The 18,727-nt window shown below is 41.9% G+C and overlaps 1 protein-coding gene across 1 annotated transcript in view; it reads right to left on the reverse strand.

The window, feature by feature from the left end:
- Positions 1-6,053: 6,053 nt before the first annotated feature.
- Positions 6,054-18,727, reverse strand: part of pcolce2a (procollagen C-endopeptidase enhancer 2a) — a 53,601-nt gene continuing 40,927 nt past the window's right edge. The window contains exons 8-9 of the mRNA XM_060917707.1: positions 18,090-18,257; positions 6,054-6,291 (exon numbers count right to left, since the gene is read on the reverse strand). Of these exons, the coding sequence (XP_060773690.1) occupies positions 6,161-6,291; positions 18,090-18,257 (299 nt within the window). The 3' untranslated portion in view covers positions 6,054-6,160. The remainder of the gene's footprint in view (positions 6,292-18,089; positions 18,258-18,727) is intronic.

Raw genomic sequence — 18,727 nt, forward strand, 5'->3', positions numbered from 1 at the left:
AAGTATTATGAAAAAGCATGGAAGCCATTCTTGGATTTACTTGATGAAGCCTACAGTGGTGCTTGAAAGTTTGTGAACCCTTTAGAATTTTCTATATTTCTGCATAAATATGACCTAAAACATCATCAGATTTTCACACAAGTCCTAAAAGTAGATAAAGAGAACCCAGTTAAACAAATGAGACAAAAATATTATACTTGGTCATTTATTTATTGAGGAAAATGATCCAATATTGCATATCTGTGAGTGGCAAAAGTATGTGAACCTTTGCTTTCAGTATCTGGTGTGACCCCCTGTGCAGCAATAACTGCAACCAAACGTTTGCGGTAACTGTTGATCAGTCCTGCACACCGGCTTGGAGGAATTTTAGCCCGTTCCTCCGTACAGAACAGCTTCAACTCTGGGATGTTGGTGGGTTTCCTCACATGAACTGCTCGCTTCAGGTCCTTCCACAACATTTCGATTGGATTAAGGTCAGGACTTTGACTTGGCCATTCCAAAACATTAACTTTATTCTTCTTTAACCATTCTTTGGTAGAACGACTTGTGTGCTTAGGGTCGTTGTCTTGCTGCATGACCCACCTTCTCTTGAGATTCAGTTCATGGACAGATGTCCTGACAGTTTCCTTTAGAATTCACTGGTATAATTCAGAATTCATTGCTCCATCAATGATGGCAAGCCGTCCTGGCCCAGATGCAGCAAAACAGGCCCAAACCATGATACTACCACCACCATGTTTCATAGATGGGATAAGGTTCTTATGCTGGAATGAAGTGTTTGCCTTTCTCCAAACATAACGCTTCTCATTTAAACCAAAAAGTTCTATTTTGGTCTCATCCACCCACAAAACATTTTTCCAATAGCCTTCTGGCTTGTCCACGTGATCTTTAGCAAACTGCAGACGAGCAACAATGTTCTTTTTGGAGAGCAGTGGCTTTCTCCTTGCAACCCTGCCATACACACCATTGTTGTTCAGTGTTCTCCTGATGGTGGACTCATAAATATTAACATTAGCCAATGTGAGAGAGGCCTTCAGTTGCTTAGAAGTTACCCTGGGGTCCTTTGTGATCTCGCCGACTGTTACACACCTTGCTCTTAGAGTGATCTTTGTTGGTCGACCACTCCTGGGGAGGGTAACAATGGTCTTGAATTTCCTCCATTTGTACACAATCTATCTGACTGTGGATTGGTGGAGTCCAAACTCTTTAGAGATGGTTTTGTAACTTTTTCCAGCCTGAAGAGCATCAACAACGCTTTTTCTGAGGTCCTCAGAAATCTCCTTTGTTCGTGCCATGATGCACTTTCACAAACATGTGTTGTGAAGATCAGACTTTGATAGATCCCTGTTCTTTAAATAAAACAGGGTGCCCACTCACACCTGATTGTCATCCCATTGATTGAAAACACCTGACTCTAATTTCACCTTCAAATTAACTGCTCATCCGAGAGGTTCACATACTTTTGCCACTCACAGATATGTAATATTGGATCATTTTCCTCAATAAATGACCAAGTATAATATTTTTGTCTTTGTTTAACCGGGTTCTCTTTATCTACTTTTAGGACTTATGTGAAAATCTGATGATGTTTTAGGTCATATTTATGCAGAAATATAGAAAATTCTAAAGGGTTCACAAACTTTCAAGCACCACTATAAATGACCAGTTTGTGATTTGGGCTGCTATGTGGGATTGGTAATCGTTTTATTTCTGTATTTTTCTTTGTATTGACCAAGGTTCTGATCTTTCTCTCAGGGTTTTTTTTTGTCTCTTTTTGTGTGTGTGTGTGTGGTTGTTCTGTGCCTTGATTTGTTTTATTGTACCTATAGGTATGTATGTTAAGTTGAAAAAGTGAAATTGTGAAAATAAAGTATTCAAAAAGGGCCACAACTCTGGTAAAATGCGACCAAATTGAACAAAATAATATGCGTTCTAATGACATGTAACAAGGCCTTTTGCCAAGTTTCATGAAATTCCTCCAAAAATCGTGAGAGGAGTTGATTTCAGAAGATGAACCCTTCCTGGGACAGATTGACGGAATCCGCTATGACAGGGGTTTTCAAAAGCGTGGGAGAGTCAGCCCCCCCCCCCAGAGAGCAAATAAACAACAACAGCGCCCCCCCCTTTACAATTTTTCTTGTTGCTATACTTAATGTTCCATTCGTATTTAAAAAAAATGGTTGTTGTACACATTTTTCTTTTACACATTTTAAACATCTGTGCTTTTTTTTTTTAACATCTTGTTTTACACGTTTTAAACATCTCATAGCGTTGTTAGCTAGCACCTCTTGGCAGACAACACACTGTGGCAGTGGAGCATCTTCAGATCCAGTCCATGAAAATCCAAACTTTAAATAATCGTGGTCATACTTCCTTCTTTTTTCGCTTGGCCCAGACTCTGTCTCCTCACTCACTGTAGCTTTAGGTACTAAAAATCGATCCATTTTGTCTCTGGCAAAGGCTAGCTGAAGTTAGCTAAATGTCCGCAACTTATTCTGGTTTATTTTTCCTCACGTTGTGCCCCCCCCGAAGAACTCTGGCGCCCCCTAGGGAGGCGCACCCCACACTTTGAAAAGCCCTGCGCTATGACATAATCCCCCTTCGGGCCTTTCAGCCAGCAGGGGGGACAAACTGAAGAAAACTTCAGTGTAAACAAAGCAGTAAACACCTTGCATACCAGCAGTGTTGGCCGATCCGCTCCGGACATCAGGATTATGAGATATGAGGTTAGTGGGTTTACTCCAGGTACTAAAAGGCAAATGGGACCAAGTGCTGACTAATTTGGCCCAGAGACGTCAGAGTAAAGGATGAAACGCAGTGTTTTTGTGAAAAACACAGCGCCTTGACATGCAGAGGAAGGAAAAGTGCCAAATGCGTCTGCACTTCTGCTTACTTGGAAGCTTTCGGAAATCCTTTGAGAAATGGACCGCACACCCACTTACACATCTGATTCAACAAACACAGTATAATTATTCTGGAAGCTTTTGGGAACCTTGTTTTTATTTTATTTTATTTCTCCCTCTTGCTTTGTAATCCATCTTTCTTTGGCAAAAAGCAATCGTTCATGTAAATATTGATCGAGCAGTGTTCCAATCTGGAGTTTGGTCCATTACGTTAGCATTTATTTATTTAGTCAGATGCTTTTATCGAAATGGGCCAGGATACAATTTCTTAATTTCTTTTAGCAGTTTGCTTCTGGTCGTTGGCATAAAACCTTCGGAGAGCCTCGGATCGGACTGCCAGCTTGTACGAATGAAAATTCACAAACGCATTTAAATTAAATTATTCACTCGGTACAAAAATGATTAAATATACATTTTCGACATGTGATACTCGCGCTGCTCATGAATAAAGTCACAGTCCTGCTATAGCCTACTGATGTTGAACAGTCTGTATGTTTACAGCTCAAAATAACACATTGAAAAAGAAAAAAAAAAACCCACACACACACACGTACACTACCATTCAAAAGTTTGGGGTCACCCAGACAATTTTGTGTTTTCCATGAAAAGTCACACTTTTATTTCCCACCATAAGTTGTAAAACAAATAGAAAATATAGTCAAGACATTTTTCTGGCCATTTTGAGCATTTAATCGACCCCACAAATGTGATGCTCCAGAAACTCAATCTGCTCAAAGGAAGGTCAGTTTTATAGCTTCTCTAAAGAGCTCAACTGTTTTCAGCTGTGCTAACATGATTGTACAAGGGTTTTCTAATCATCCATTAGCCTTCTGAGGCAATGAGCAAACACATTGTACCATTAGAACACTGGAGTGATAGTTGCTGGAAATGGGCCTCTGTACACCTATGGAGATATTGCACCAAAAACCAGACATTTGCAGCTAGAATAGTCATTTAGCACATTAGCAATGTATTGAGGTTTTTCACCCACGTGACCAAGTCATGTGATGCATCGTTAGGCTGCCATTTTGGACGTCACGGCTCGAATCGGTTTGAATGCGAGGAAGGCGACAAACGAAAAACATAAAAGAAAAAGGAGCGAGATGCAGAAAACACCTTCACTATCCAGCGACGTAGGGCATTTACAGGGCGAGCAGAGGGAGAGGTATTTGCAAAAATTGAGGTTAGCAGGCTTACAGAACGACGTTTACCTGCTTCCACCAGGATTGTTCACTGACGTACGGAAGTACACGAAGCCCTCGTCTTTACCTGACTCCGGCCCACGTGATCTGTATACCTATGTCGTTAAAAACCCATCGCCATACACAGGTATTGATCTGAAAGCGTATAAGAGTTTGGATGCCTACAAATATTTTGTGTCAGGCTGGGTAACATGCCTACATCAGCGGGTCGTCCCTGGAGCCGGTGGTCGCCATATTATTACAGCTAAGGTTTGTTCACATTTTCATTTACTTTCGGTCCTCAGGATAAACAACATGTCATTGAAATAACTTCTTAGTCTGTTGAGACATGGCCCGTTATAAATTTGCTGTTACCAGGCAATGACCAAGAACTGTATTATTAGGGTCGGTGTCTGTTGTAGCAGTGCACTAGCAGCTAGCTGTTAGCACTAGCTAATGTCAACAACATAGTAGCTAGTATGTTACTGTAGCAATGTTTACGTTCAGTCATTTGGATGACTGTTAAAACCTTTCAGTCTCAAGTTTTTCCTTTACTGGATTTACTAGTTTACTGTAATTATGATCCGGCAGCTATTTACACCGGATCCAGTGTAAATAGCTGCCGGAGCCAACGTCCAAGAATTAAGCAGCGCGCTCCGGCTTGCTCCCCCTCAAATTAAGCAGCGCGCTCCGGCTTGCTCGCCCTCAAATTAAGCAGCGCGCTCCGGAACCTCGGCCGGAGCACTCCGGGAGCAAGCCGGAGCGCGCTGCTTAATTTGAGGGGGAGCAAGCCGGAGCGCGCTCCGGAACCTCGGCCGGAGCACTCCGGGAGCAAGCCGGAGCGCGCTGCTTAATTTGAGGGGGAGCAAGCCGGAGCGCGCTGTTTAATTTGAGGGGGAGCAAGCCGGAGCGCGCTGCTTAATTTGAGGGGGAGCAAGCCGGAGCGCGCTGCTTAATTTGAGGGGGAGCAAGCCGGAGCGCGCTGCTTAATTTGAGGGGGAGCAAGCCGGAGCGCGCTGCTTAATTTGAGGGGGAGCAAGCCGGAGCGCGCTGCTTAATTTGAGGGGGAGCAAGCCGGAGCGCGCTGCTTAATTTGAGGGGGAGCAAGCCGGAGCGCGCTGCTTAATTTGAGGGGGAGCGAGCCGGAGCGCGCTGCTTAATTTGAGGGGGAGCGAGCCGGAGCGCGCTGCTTAATTTGAGGGGGAGCGAGCCGGAGCGCGCTGCTTAATTTGAGGGGGAGCAAGCCGGAGCGCGCTGCTTAATTTGAGGGGGAGCGAGCCGGAGCGCGCTGCTTAATTTGAGGGGGAGCGAGCCGGAGCGCGCTGCTTAATTTGAGGGGGAGCGAGCCGGAGCGCGCTGCTTAATTTGAGAGGGAGCGAGCCGGAGCGCGCTGCTTAATTTGAGGGGGAGCAAGCTGGAGCGCGCTGCTTAATTTGAGGGGGAGCAAGCCGGAGCGCGCTCCGGCAGCTATTTACACTGGATCCGGTGTCTGTAACACGTTTTTTTTCAAGCTGGTTCTCCCTCTCTGTCTGCAGCATTAGTATGTAGCTTGACCTTCAAAATGGCGGACACCGGGGCGGCACGTGACCCTGTGACGTCAGGTGAAAAACCTCAATAGAGTGCATTTCTGATTAGTTTAAAGTGATCTTCGTTGAAAAGAACAGTGCTTTTCTTTCAAAAAATAAGGACATTTCAAAGTGACCCCAAACTTTTGAACGGTAGTGTAGGTATATAAATACTAATTAACAGGTGTAGCCATTCAGCATAAATATTCAACGAACACAAATTGTGGCCCTTTTTGAAACGAGCACAGGACTGAATCTGACGTACGAATAAAAACGTCTACAATTAATGAGCCTGTGTAATAGACTAGGACATGTTTTATACAGCCAAGCACCAGCTACAATATCTTATAACTATATTACAAAATAATAATAATAATAATAATAATAATAATGCTATTTGTTAGCGTGGTCGCTCTGTAGACTCGTGTTATTGCAATGACTAAATTTACTGCGTACAGATCCAGAGTGTGGCCCGATGAGACGACAAATCCAACATGGCCGCCGCCTATCATCAGCAGCGGGCATTAGTCAACACAGCCAGGTCCCTCTGCTTCTTAGTCTTGAAGGCCATCACAAAGTTCTGAGGTGAAACGACACCTTGTCCCTGCTTGTCGACGTGACCCATGACGATGTAGTTCAGACCTGGGGACAGAGAACACACAAAGGAAATGCAAGAACGGTCAGTGGTCAAGTATAGAAGCAGATCAGCATCAACATGCACCAATATGGGCAATTATTATACATACGGGACACTTTTTCCATGGAATAAAAACGTAGTCTACTCCCTTCCAGTGGGTTTATTGACGGCGTGCAATATTATCATCATATCATTTATGACGGAGAATGAGCATGCAATATTGTTATAATATTGTACGCTGTCAAGACGTCACATTCTGGAGCTCAAACAAAGATCCAATGACAAAACTTTTCTGCTGCGTATGCACACAATCATTTCTTTGTCAGCCAGGAGAGAGAGAGAGAGAGAGAGAGAGAGAGAGAGAGAAGACAGGGTTAATACAGTGCTCAGATTAAGCACTACATAAATAAACCGAAACTAAAGACGCGCTGAACACCCGAAAGGCTACCAAAACTTCGTTATATATTCTTCATGCATAATTTACAAGAGAAAAACATACCAACGGACATTGAAAAACTGGAAAAGAGACACGTCGGAGATGTAAAACTTCGGCACTAGCGAGTGACTGTGGCAGTTTGTAAACAAAAATGGCGGCGAGGTTTGCGTCATTAAAAGCCGAAGACTTAAAGAGACAGACGTGCTGAACACCCGAAAGGTTACAAAAACTTCACTGGATATTCTTCACGCATATTTACAAGAGGAAAAAAAAACAAAAAAAAACCAGACCAATGGACATCGAATCCGAGAAAATCGCAAAAGAAGCATTTTTTTTTCGAAATTTGTGATTTTCGCTTTTTTTCCATAATGTGCAAGTTGAGATCTTGAAGAATGCAATCAGTATTTCAGATAATAGATTGTTTTGTTGGAAAAGCATACATTTTTTGTTGCAAATTGTCTCGTTTTTGTCAGGACTGTAGGCTGCTGGGGGCTGTGGGTAAATTACCATATGGGCCATTCACGTGACGATTTAAGTCTTTTGGGGGTTTTTTTTCCCCGCCAATCAGCTGTATGATACGAGCTGAGCTCGTGGCTACTTAAGCTGCATACAGGCGTGTGATTTCACTATGGAATGAGCAAGCTAAACAGATCGCAGAGGAGCTGAAACACCGCGAAGCAAACAGACGCACGGTAGTTACATCGGAGATAACCATTTCTAGCAAAAAACCCCAACCAAAAGGAAGTGTTCTAGGACTACATATTCCATCGGAGGCATTGATGTGTGCAAGGCGATGTTTCTCTTTCTGATGGGGTAAGTTTATTAATATAAGTTTGTGTGGTTATTTTTGCATGTAACGGAATGTGTTGTGGTTTGGTTACATGAAACTAGCATTGTGTTATCATCGTGCTCTTTCTTACGGTCCGAGTAATTTTTCAACCACAAAACGTTAAAGTATACTTTAGGACTTATTTTTGTACTTCATAATTGTGTTGGGCATACTTTACATGGAAGGAAAATTGACGTGGTGATCTTTGTTTACATGAAAGTAGCATCGTGCTAGCTAGTAGGGGTAGGGCTTTCCTTAATGTCATGCAAATGAGCAACATTATGTGCCCGCCCTGCACCCAGAGTAACTGAGAAGGGAAACTTTGAGGGCGATTTTCTCCCTTTTCTGTTTTAAGAGGTATACACTTTCAAAAGGCCACACATTCTTCAAATATTGTCAGATCTTCACATGGAAGGCATCACTGGAAAGCTTAGAAACTGTACTTTCTGAATCTGTCAATAACTCAAAATGCCCCCGGGCCGACATGTGTCCCTGGATTTCGTGATCCAAGCTCTACTTGGAGGTGAGGAAAAGTGATGGAGACTTTTACAAGAAGACGTCACTCGTGGACTTCACTCAGCAAAGCCCTTTTGTTTTGAACAACTGCAATGGAACAATTAACTACGACCAAAAGTAACTCTGAACCTGAACTGTCAACCCGGATACAAGTTGGGTTGTTGTTCAGGCTTTTTGGATTTGTACTGTTTTTATTGTTAGAACTTAGAGTCAAAGTTTAATTACATGCGATCAGAATCAGCTTTTTGTAAAATCTATCATTGCTTCATCGAATGTGGGTGTATAATAATGGCTTTTTTCACGGTATAATCAGATACATTCCTATCTTATCGATATTCCTATATAATTCATATCTTATCGACATTCGGCGCCCTGAGACAGCGCCGGTCTTGGTTCAGGCCGTTGCTGAGGCAACATTTCCCCCTGAAGGTCACTGCCGGGAGGAATGAGGTCACTCATTCCTCGCATTCCTCTCTAACTCTCCGCGGTCACCATTTTTACCCCCAGTGTGACAAGCGGGTGCGTGACCAGCGCCTTCATGGCTGCAGGAGCGGACGGCTGCTTGCTTGCGCTGGATTACCTCCTCCCCTCCCCCCTACCTCACCCCTGATTCCCCCCCTCAAGTCCTGTGTTTAAAGTGTACTTGTGCTGTTGTGTGCTTATGCAAAGGTTTTTTAAATGTTGCCACACTGTACTCCTGACAGGAGCATGGTGGTGGGGTGGGGTGTTCTTTTTCTTCCTTATCTCTCCTCGTGTTGTGTTTCCTTTTTATCTTTATCCCTGTCTTCCTGTCCTGTCTACCCTATATCAACTGTATGTTGTATATGTACGAACAGGTTGATGGCTAATTTCGCTGGTACTAGGGCTGCACGATTCTGGAAAAAATGTGGATCACAATTTTCTTGATAAGAACTGATATCACGATTCTCTGCAAGATTTTTTTTTTTAAACAAATTTAAATCTTTATTCAACTCAAATCTCAAATTCAATTTACTATTCAATTTGCATACCAAAAATATTTAAAGTAAAATACAGCACGACTAATACGGTCAAGGCAGTTGCGGTAATGTGCAATGTGCACAATGTCCATGGCTACAACCTCCATGAAGTTCACCTAGAACAGATATTCACACATTCTGTTAGCCAGAACACCAATAAAATAAAAAAATAAACGCAGAGAAGACCCAATTACTTCTAAAATGAACTGCAATGAACTCTATGAAGTTCACCTACAACAAGCATTTACACACACTGTGTTAGCCAGAACACTGTAATAAAAACAGAGAAGACCCATTGACTGAACCATAACCAACAAGTCTGACAAAAGGGGGAAAAACTATTCAAAACTATTAAGTTGGCCATTCGTTAAGTGCAAAAAACGTATGTGATTTTTAACATAAAGCACAAAGGGCTGAATATGGACCTGGACATGACCCTGCATAATTGGCTCAAAGATTCTTTGCCAAGAACACAAGTCTGTCAACATTTTGAGGCTTCAGTGATGACCGGAGACAAGTCACGATGTTCCCCCCTGTACTGAACAGCCGCTCAGAGGGTGAGCTTGTGGCGGGAATGCCTAAATATTTCCTCGCCAGCACAGACAAACGTGGATATTCGTCTGGTTTAAACCCGAAATATTGCCACACCAAAGAATGCGAACCTCTCTTAGGAACAAACTGTGTTGGACGACTTGCCTGGCTCTCTTCGCTAACACCTGGGTTTTCATCATCCTCCATTTTCCTCATGCAGACTTCGCATATCTCTTCACTCACTCATGCTGCTGTGCTCATTTCTGCCTTGCTTGCCGCTGAATCACGTGACGTGCAGGTCCATTCATGATTGGTTTAGGGAGAAAGCCTGCTGCTACGCGCAACCACATGACGTGCAGGTGCATTTAGGATCGGTTGAGGGAGAAAGCAACTACAGTGGACTTTACAGGAGCACAGAGGGAAACTAAAGTGTGACGCGGCTCGTGATGAAAAAAACAAAACAAAACAGAAGAATCGTCTCTAATCAAAAAGTGAATCGCATGTAGGTGTGAACCGAGATCGCGGTTTTTTAACGATATATCATGCAGACAAAAGGGCATCATCATATATTCCATTCAGCTACTCGTCTTCGACTTGTTCAAGATCATGCTAGCTGAATGGAATATATCTGATATACCACTCAACACCAGGCAATATTACTGAAATATGTTGTTTCTCAAATTATGATCCAAATTCACTAAATATACATTTATACATGATATAGTATACTTCTATACCAAAGAGCAAGAGAAATTGTAGGAAAAAAAAAAATACAGACAGAACTAACAGCAGAGAAATAAATAAGATTTTCTGGGTTGTTCATTTGCGAGTTCTCCAAACAGCAGCTGAGAAAAATTCGTTCAATAACGCTCTTGGAGCAAATTCCACCATGGCAGCTTGAAAGCTCCCTCCCCCAAGCAAAACGATTCCACTTGACTGAGATTTCTCTCTTCACCACATTTGCTAAGCTAAATAAACTGAGGTGAAGGCATTTCAGTGCAGCCTTATTACTGCTGGCAAGGACAAACACACCACAATCACAGACCAGGCTTCAGGTTACACGTCACGACTCCGCAAATGATGCTTAAAATACTTTTGAGCACAGACGGACACTCGGAGGAAGAAGGAAAACCTCAGAGAGGAATGTTAACATTCTTAAATGAGCCAGTTAGCATTGCGTTATAACGAAAGATGTTAGCGATGAACAAGAAAATGATTTTACAAATTGCAGAGATGCCTACCCCAAATTTTGAATTTCAGTATTCTTGAAAACATTTTTCAGTATTTTGGAATGACTTTCAGTAACATTAATTTATGCGCATTACCATTATAAAGAGGTATATGTGACCCCTCGCCGAATCCAGGGACACATGTCGGCCGAAACGAATCCGAGATAATCGCAAAAGAAGCATTTTTTTTTCGAAATTTGTGATTTTTGTTTTTTTCCATCATGTGCAAGTTGAGATCTTGAAGAATGCAATCAGTATTTCAGATAATAGATTGTTTTGTTGGAAAAGCATACATTTTTTGTTGCAAATTGTCTCTTTTTGTCAGGACTGTAGCACTGTAAAAAAAGAATAGTCGAGAATACTTGAAATTTCAAGGCAACAGTCTGCATTAAGAATTTTATGTTTTGCCAACGATGTATGCCCATGATAATCCAAACTATGATAACACTGTTATCTTTATTAAGAATTCTTAATTAAGTCAATTTTCAATTCCTCATTCTGCCAACATAGATTTCTCTTTTTGCTGAACAGTGGCATTCACAGTAGTACAAAAAGGCAATTGAGGTTATCACAATTTTTGGGGGGGCTTTTATTTACCTTTATTTGGATAGGACAGTGTAGAGACAGGAAATGAGTGGGAGAGAGAGACAGAGAGGGAAACGACCTCAGGTCAGAATCGAACCCGGGTCCCCGGACTTATGGTATGGCACCTTATCCACCTGAGCCACAACAACATGATCTTCAACCAGAGAGAGAACCACATTGCCCAGCCCTTGCATTTGGGAGAGGAAACCCCGTGTCTTGGTCATTCAGAGCATGTGCTGAATAAACACCTGTGGCAATTATGTATTTTCAATTCAGATTATTCACTATTGCATATTTACACATCATTGAGGTGCACCCTATCAGTTTGATGTGGACTTTTCTGTTCGTTAATAATTATTCATATTTTCTTGTCCATTCAATTGTGAATATGGAATTACTTGAACAAAGCATAATTCTATTTTTTAGAATTATCCACATCAAGAAAAATCCACATCAAACTGATAGGGTGCACCTCAATGATGTGTAAATATACAATAGTGAATAATCTGAATTGAAAATACATAATTGTCACAGGTGTTTATTCAGCGCATGCTCTGAATGACCAAGACACGTGGTTTCCTCTCCCAAATGCAAGGGCTGGGCAATGTGGTTCTCTCTCCGGTTGAAGTTCATGTTGTCGTGGCTCAGGTGGATAAGGCGCCATACCATAAATCTGGGGGCCTGGGTTTGATTCTGACCTGAGGTCATTTCCTGATCTCTCTCTCTCTCCTGCTCATTTCCTGTCTCTACACTGTCCTATCCAAATAAAGGTGAAAAAAGCCCCCCCAAAAATTGTGATAACCTCAATTGCCTTTTTGCACTACTGTGAATGCCACTGTTCAGCAAAAAGAGAAATCTATGTTGGCAGAATGAGGAATTGAAAATTGACTTAATTAAGAATTCTTAATAAAGATAACAGTGTTATCATAGTTTGGATTATCATGGGCATACATCGTTGGCAAAACATAAAATTCTTAATGCAGACTGTTGCCTTGAAATTTCAAGTATTCTCGACTATTCTTTTTTACAGTGAGCCTGCTGGGGGGTGTGGGTAAATTATCATATGGGCCATTCACATGATGATTTAAGTCTTTTGTTTTTTTTTTTCGCGAATCAGCTGTATGATACGAGCTGAGCTCGTGGCTACTTAAGCTGCATACAGGCGTGTAATTTCACTATGGAATGAGTTACTAAACAGAGCGCAGAGGAGCTGAAACACCGCGAAGCAAACAGACACGGTATTTACATCGGAGATCACCATTTCTAGCAAAAAAACCCGCAACCTCGTTTTCCAGATTGAATGGAATACTTGAATGATTGGATGATACACGGACCGTTCTAGGACTACATTCCATCGGAGGCATTGGTGTGTGCAAGGCGCCGTTTCTCTTTCTGATGGGGTGAGTTTATTAATCTAAGGCTGTGTGGTTATTTTTGCATGTAACGGAGAGTGTTGTGGTTTGGTTAAGCCTAGGTCACAACCGGACGTACGATTTTTTGGCCGTGCGATTTTTGGCGTTTCCCAAATCGCTGCAGGGTTTTTTTGTTCACGGAGAAAGACGCGCGTTGGCCGTAAGTTTGTCTTGCAACCTGAAAAAAACGTAAGCGCCCGTAGAGTTTGACATGACAACAAACCTCTGCGGCCGGTCTGCGGCTCGAAAATCAGCACATCACACGCGCGCTCTCGTGCGTTTCATGCGCGCTCTCCGTGCGTTTCTTGCATGTAGACCGGCCGTAGGAGCACGTACAGTACGGCCGGTTGTGACCGAGTCTTTACATGAAACTAGTGTTGTGTTAGTTGTGTCATCATCGTGCTATCTTTCTTTCTTACGGTGTGAGTAATTTTTCAACCACAAAACGTTAAAGTATACTTTAGGACTTATTTTTGTACTTCATAATTGTGTTGGGCATACTTTGCATGGAAGGAAAATTGACGTGGGGATCTTTGTTTACATGAAAGTAGTATCGTGCTAGCTCGTAGGGGTAGGGCTTTCCTTAATGTCATGCAAATGAGCACCATTATGTGCCCGCCCTGCACCCAGAGTAGCTGAGATGGAAAACTTTGAGGGCGATTTTCTCCCTTTTCTGTTTTAAGAAGTATACACTTTCAAAAGGCCACACATTCTTCAAATATTGTCAGATCTCCACATGGAAGGCATCATTGGAAAGCTTAGAAACTGTACTTTCTGAATCTGTCAATAACTCAAAATGCCCCCGGGCCGACATGTGTCCCTGGATTCTGTTTTCTGACACGTATATACCAATATGTTTAACATTTAAATTATTAAAAAGTACTGTTTTGTGTGAATTGAATAAACAAAACGCGAGCAGCCATCTCAACTGAATTTCCACTCAACAAATTTCTAGAGCATACAATAGATCACATTTTTATAAATACAATAGTGTTCCCTGTTTGCAGACATTACGGTTGACTACCAATCATTGGTATTGAATGTAACTCCTCAAAAGTATTATATTATATTGCCTGGAAAAATGTTCTACCTGTTAACCGATTCTAATAAAATTTAAAAAAAAAAAAAAAAAAAAAGTCTTATTTCATGCCAAAGAGAGTCCGACATTATCTTAATGTCGCAATATATAAATACTTCAGCATAATGCTTCAGAAGAGACATTGAATAAAATGACATTTATAATTGTATTTAAAACAGTGGAATGATCCATTTTTTGCCACAATCCCAACAGCACTAATCATAAAATTCTGTTTTTGATCATACTACATGTACATTTGCACTTGCAACACTGAAAAGGCTTTGAATTAAAGAAGTCCGGCCAGTGTTTGATATTTCAGTGAATAAAAATCAGACATGTACAAAGAAACTGAATAAGTTTAACTCGCATTTCATGGCACTAATCGGCAAGTTCAACTCCAAGCACAGGTCAACCATCACCGCTTCAGCACGGGTCACGTTCCGTGTCTTTTCATCCACAGATTTCGTAAAAAACTGCTGGATACCCCCAGATTTACTTTCCGCCCGACTCGCCATTTCAGCATACTCCATATGTGTTTTTTTTTTTTTTGTAGTTGACATGCCGCGTGCAGTCATCGCGACCACCATGAGTGATGTTAATGTCAGTTCTACACAGTTTGCAGTGCGCGTATCCATTGCCCTTTTGACTGGGTGTAACGCACGGCCATTCTACCGTATCGAAAATAGCGCGAACAAATGTGCGGAATCCGCGCATGTCACACACAGCACGTGTGGCTGTCGTAAAAATAAATAGCCTAGCCGTGAATCGCACATGGATTGAAAAAGTCGCTTGGACATTTAAAAACAACTCACTGGAATTTAAGACTTTATAATAATTCCGTACAGAATAACACTGTTTGCCGTAACATCGTATTTACGTAACTTTTCCGTACAAAATACGGCCAATCCGTACTAGTAGGCATCTCTGAAATTGTATTAAATAAAAAGTAGGGGGGGGTGAGCCATGGCCTAATGGTTAGAGAAACTGCTTTGAGACCAAAAGGTTGCTGGTTCGATTCCCTGGACCAGCAGAATTGGCTGGCTAGCGTACCTTGTGTCTGATTAGCCAATGAAAAACTGATGATGCAATTATCAGTTTGGGCATTGAACCCGTCCAACGGAACTGAACTGACTGAATAAATAGTTAGTATGGCAGCATATTGCTGCCACGCCAGGGAAAAAAAAAAATCTGTATCATGTAATAACGTGAAAAGTTTATTCTTATAACAATTTTTTTTTTCGCGGTCCGGTTTCCATCAAATCCTGCGCTCTGATTGGCTGGATCCTACGGTACGGACTAGGGATGGCGAATGGCGAAAACTAAAAAAAAAAAAAAAAAAAAAATCTTGAACGACCACCGAGCCTCATTAGCCGGTTAACCTACGAGTTTAATTTAAACTCATAGGTTACACTTTTTACGGCGCGCCTTTTAGCGGATGCCGCCTTTTTCACGGCTGAATCGTGCATCCGATTTTTTTTTTTTTTTTTTTAGGGGGGGGCGTTGGAGTGTCTGAATAATTTCATCAGAGTAAATTCTGCATGCTCAAAGGAAAGCAATCGGATCTGCACGATTCAGCCGTGAAAAAGTCGGCATCTGCGCCTTTAGTTTGTGTGGAGAGATGTGATCTGCAATAACATGCATTGTTGGCTACAGACCGAAACATACTTTCAGAATGCACTGGCCAAGGCAGGACTAAACTCCATGTGCCTTCTAATAATTAAAAAAAAAAAAATAATAATAATAATAATAATAATAATAATTTGTAAGCTAAAAAGCCTGTGTCTACACTTTTTTCTTTCGCCGAGTGGCAGCTGTCTTCAAGTGGGGCGGGACATGACTGAATGGGTGTTTCTGATTCGTCAGCTGTCGTCCTTACACCGCATGGCACGCCCCAAGCGTTTACAACACACAATTCCAAGTCCTCCGCTCCAAAATCGGCAGCTTCAAAACGATTGATTTTTTTTTTTTTACCGACAACCAAAAAAAAATTAACCGGTTGACGTTGATTCGGTCAAACGGTCATCGGTTAACATCCCTAGTACGGACCCCGGTTACGGACCTCTGGCGACTCACTCATTCACAACAACAAACACAGTCGCATTTTTTTGTCAACATTTATATAAGATGCATTTATAAGATTATCGAAACTCTTATAAAATGTTTGCCAGCATTTCTCAGGAGAACAGCATTAATTTTACAGCATGGATAGCGGTAACGACAGTGTTCACAGCGAAAGCGAGTTTTACTCCCCTGAGGAAGAATGAAATAAAACATTTCAGGAGAAAGCTAAAAACCTCTGTTGCTAACGCCGAGCAAAAACATGGCTGAATCCTGAATGATTCCTATTTGTATAAATAGGGGACTACATAGGCGGCAAAATGTAGTTTTTTTTCCTGCCATGGAAGTGCACTTGTATACCGAGGAGGAAGCCATTTGCATTACAGCCGTGAATGAGGATTCAAAATGGCGGCTCGGCTCGGCTTTCCCTTTCGGGCGCTCTCGTTTTCTGTTAGAATTTGGTAAAGAAAAAAATAAATATATCATTGACCAGCTTAAGGTCGGTCCGTATGGTGAAATACTGTGACCTCGGCCTTGAATACTGACCTCGGTCACGGTATTTCACGATACGGACCTCCCAGCTGGTAAATAACATATACAGACCGTATATTTTCAGGTTATTACATAGCATAATACTAAATTACCACATTATAATGTGAAAAATATATTGTTATAAACTTTTCACATTATTATGTGATACTGATTTTTTTTTCCTGGTTTAGCAGCAATATGCTTCCGCAAATTAGAAAGTTTTTAAAACGTGGTTAAATAACTACGGACCAGATGATTCTCTTTTGGCTTTAGGGGATTAAAATGGTTCTCTACGGCATCACTAAGGGCGTATTCACACCTACGTTGTTTGGTCCGGACCAAACGAACCAAATTTCCCTTGGTCCAGACCTTTTGGGTTGGTCTGAATACAAACCACCGAACTCTGGTCCGGACCAAACAAGCGGACCGAGACCGAGCTGCAAGGTGCAAACACTGTTTCGGTTGTCAAGGGAACCTTACAACAGTCGTTCAGTCATTCAGACCAGTGGTAGGCCAGACTACAGAGTACAAAAAATGAGTCGGGGGCAAACGTGGGCCGAGGAAGAAACACGTACCCTTGTGGATATATGGGCAGATGTCCACATATCTGAGCTTTTGGAGAGAACACGCAAAAATGCCGACGTGTTTGCTGTATTCAGTGAGAAAATGAAGGAGAAGGGGTTCACGCGCTCCCCAGAACAATGTCGGCTAAAAGTGAAGAAACTCCGTCAGACCTACATTAAAATCAGGGACATTCTTTCAAAAAGTGGCGGTACTAGCGACGCAAAAAAGAAATTCATCTATTACGATGACCTGGATACTATTCTGGGGTCAAAATGTAATTGAGGCGTGGCTTTGTTGACAGATTTTGGTCCGCTTACTAAAATGTACAGCGTGAAAGCGAACCGTACCAAAATGAAAAAATAAAAAAAACATTTGGTTCGGACCAAAGCAAGTGAACTATCGAACTATCCTGGTCTGAATACACCCTGAAAACAAGGTATTTTGTGACAAAGATTATTTTAATGCATTTAAAAAAAAAAAAAGAGAACCAGAATAAATTCATTTGCAGGACATGTACGAGCGGTTGCTAGGCAACTGTCGCGAAAACACCAACGCGACCATCTCGGAGGCGTATTAGAAGCCATGCCGCGTGTTCTTTGCACATCGTTGCATCATTTGGGCCTTATATAAAAAACAGACAGACAGTGTTTCCTGCTTGGGTTTTTCCTCGCCATATCCTCCCCTGTAATTTAACCAATTTTGTTGAGTGACGAGCTGCCAGGTTTTCTTCACAGGAACCGAAACGGAGAGCTCTCGTGTGAGTATTTATGAGTTTGGGGGGATAATGAGGGAACTTATCATTTGAGCAGCTCAGTTGGTCCCACCTCTGCTACACGAGAAAGAAAAGAACGAAAGTGTTTTACAATACGAGCTGCTCATCTGAGGCAGCATCCAATACAAAGTCGAGAAACTCGTGAAAAATCAAACAAAAACAGGACCTGGAGCGTTGACCTGTAACCTTGGATCGCCAGTGCAAAACCACAGCCGTAAACACGCAACGGCAGTATTTTCAAGTGACGCCTTACAACCTACTCACCTCTCCTGACCAAAGGACATTTCTTACACAGGATTATGACTTTAGTGCTCATGCTCTTTCCAGCCTGCTGGATGGACAGGTTTCCTTCCTTGTACACGTTGGTGATGGAGAAGGTCACGAGCACGCTCTGTTCCCTCATGGCAGCCGAGACGAGTGTTCCCGTCAGCACTGTAACGAGACGACACCAGAACATCAACTCATCCTCCACAGCGCCTGTGAGAAATGTGCCGTTATTGTTGAGGACGTGGGGTTACGTAATAACACACACAGAGGAAAACTCAATTACAGAAGATGGTCATTGATGTACTACATACGGGTACGGTACGCTAGCAGTCATAAGATTTGTTCTCAGAGCAGTGAAGTTCCTCTGAATTCTTTTCAATAACTCAAATTGACTGGAATAAACTGACTGGAATGATATACGAGTCTAATAAAAAAAGTTATTGAAGAAATTGCAGAACCATTTACTCACATATGTAATATGTCTTTTCAATCTGGTAAATTTCCAAACAACATGAAAATAGCTAAAGTTATACCTTTATATAAATGTGGAGATAGACACCATTACACAAATTACAGGCCAGTTTCTTTACTCTCTCAGTTCTCCAAGATCCTCGAAAAACTGTTCACAGCAAAAC

Source organism: Neoarius graeffei, chromosome 1 (assembly GCF_027579695.1).
Source record: "Neoarius graeffei isolate fNeoGra1 chromosome 1, fNeoGra1.pri, whole genome shotgun sequence".
NCBI lineage: Eukaryota > Metazoa > Chordata > Actinopteri > Siluriformes > Ariidae > Neoarius > Neoarius graeffei.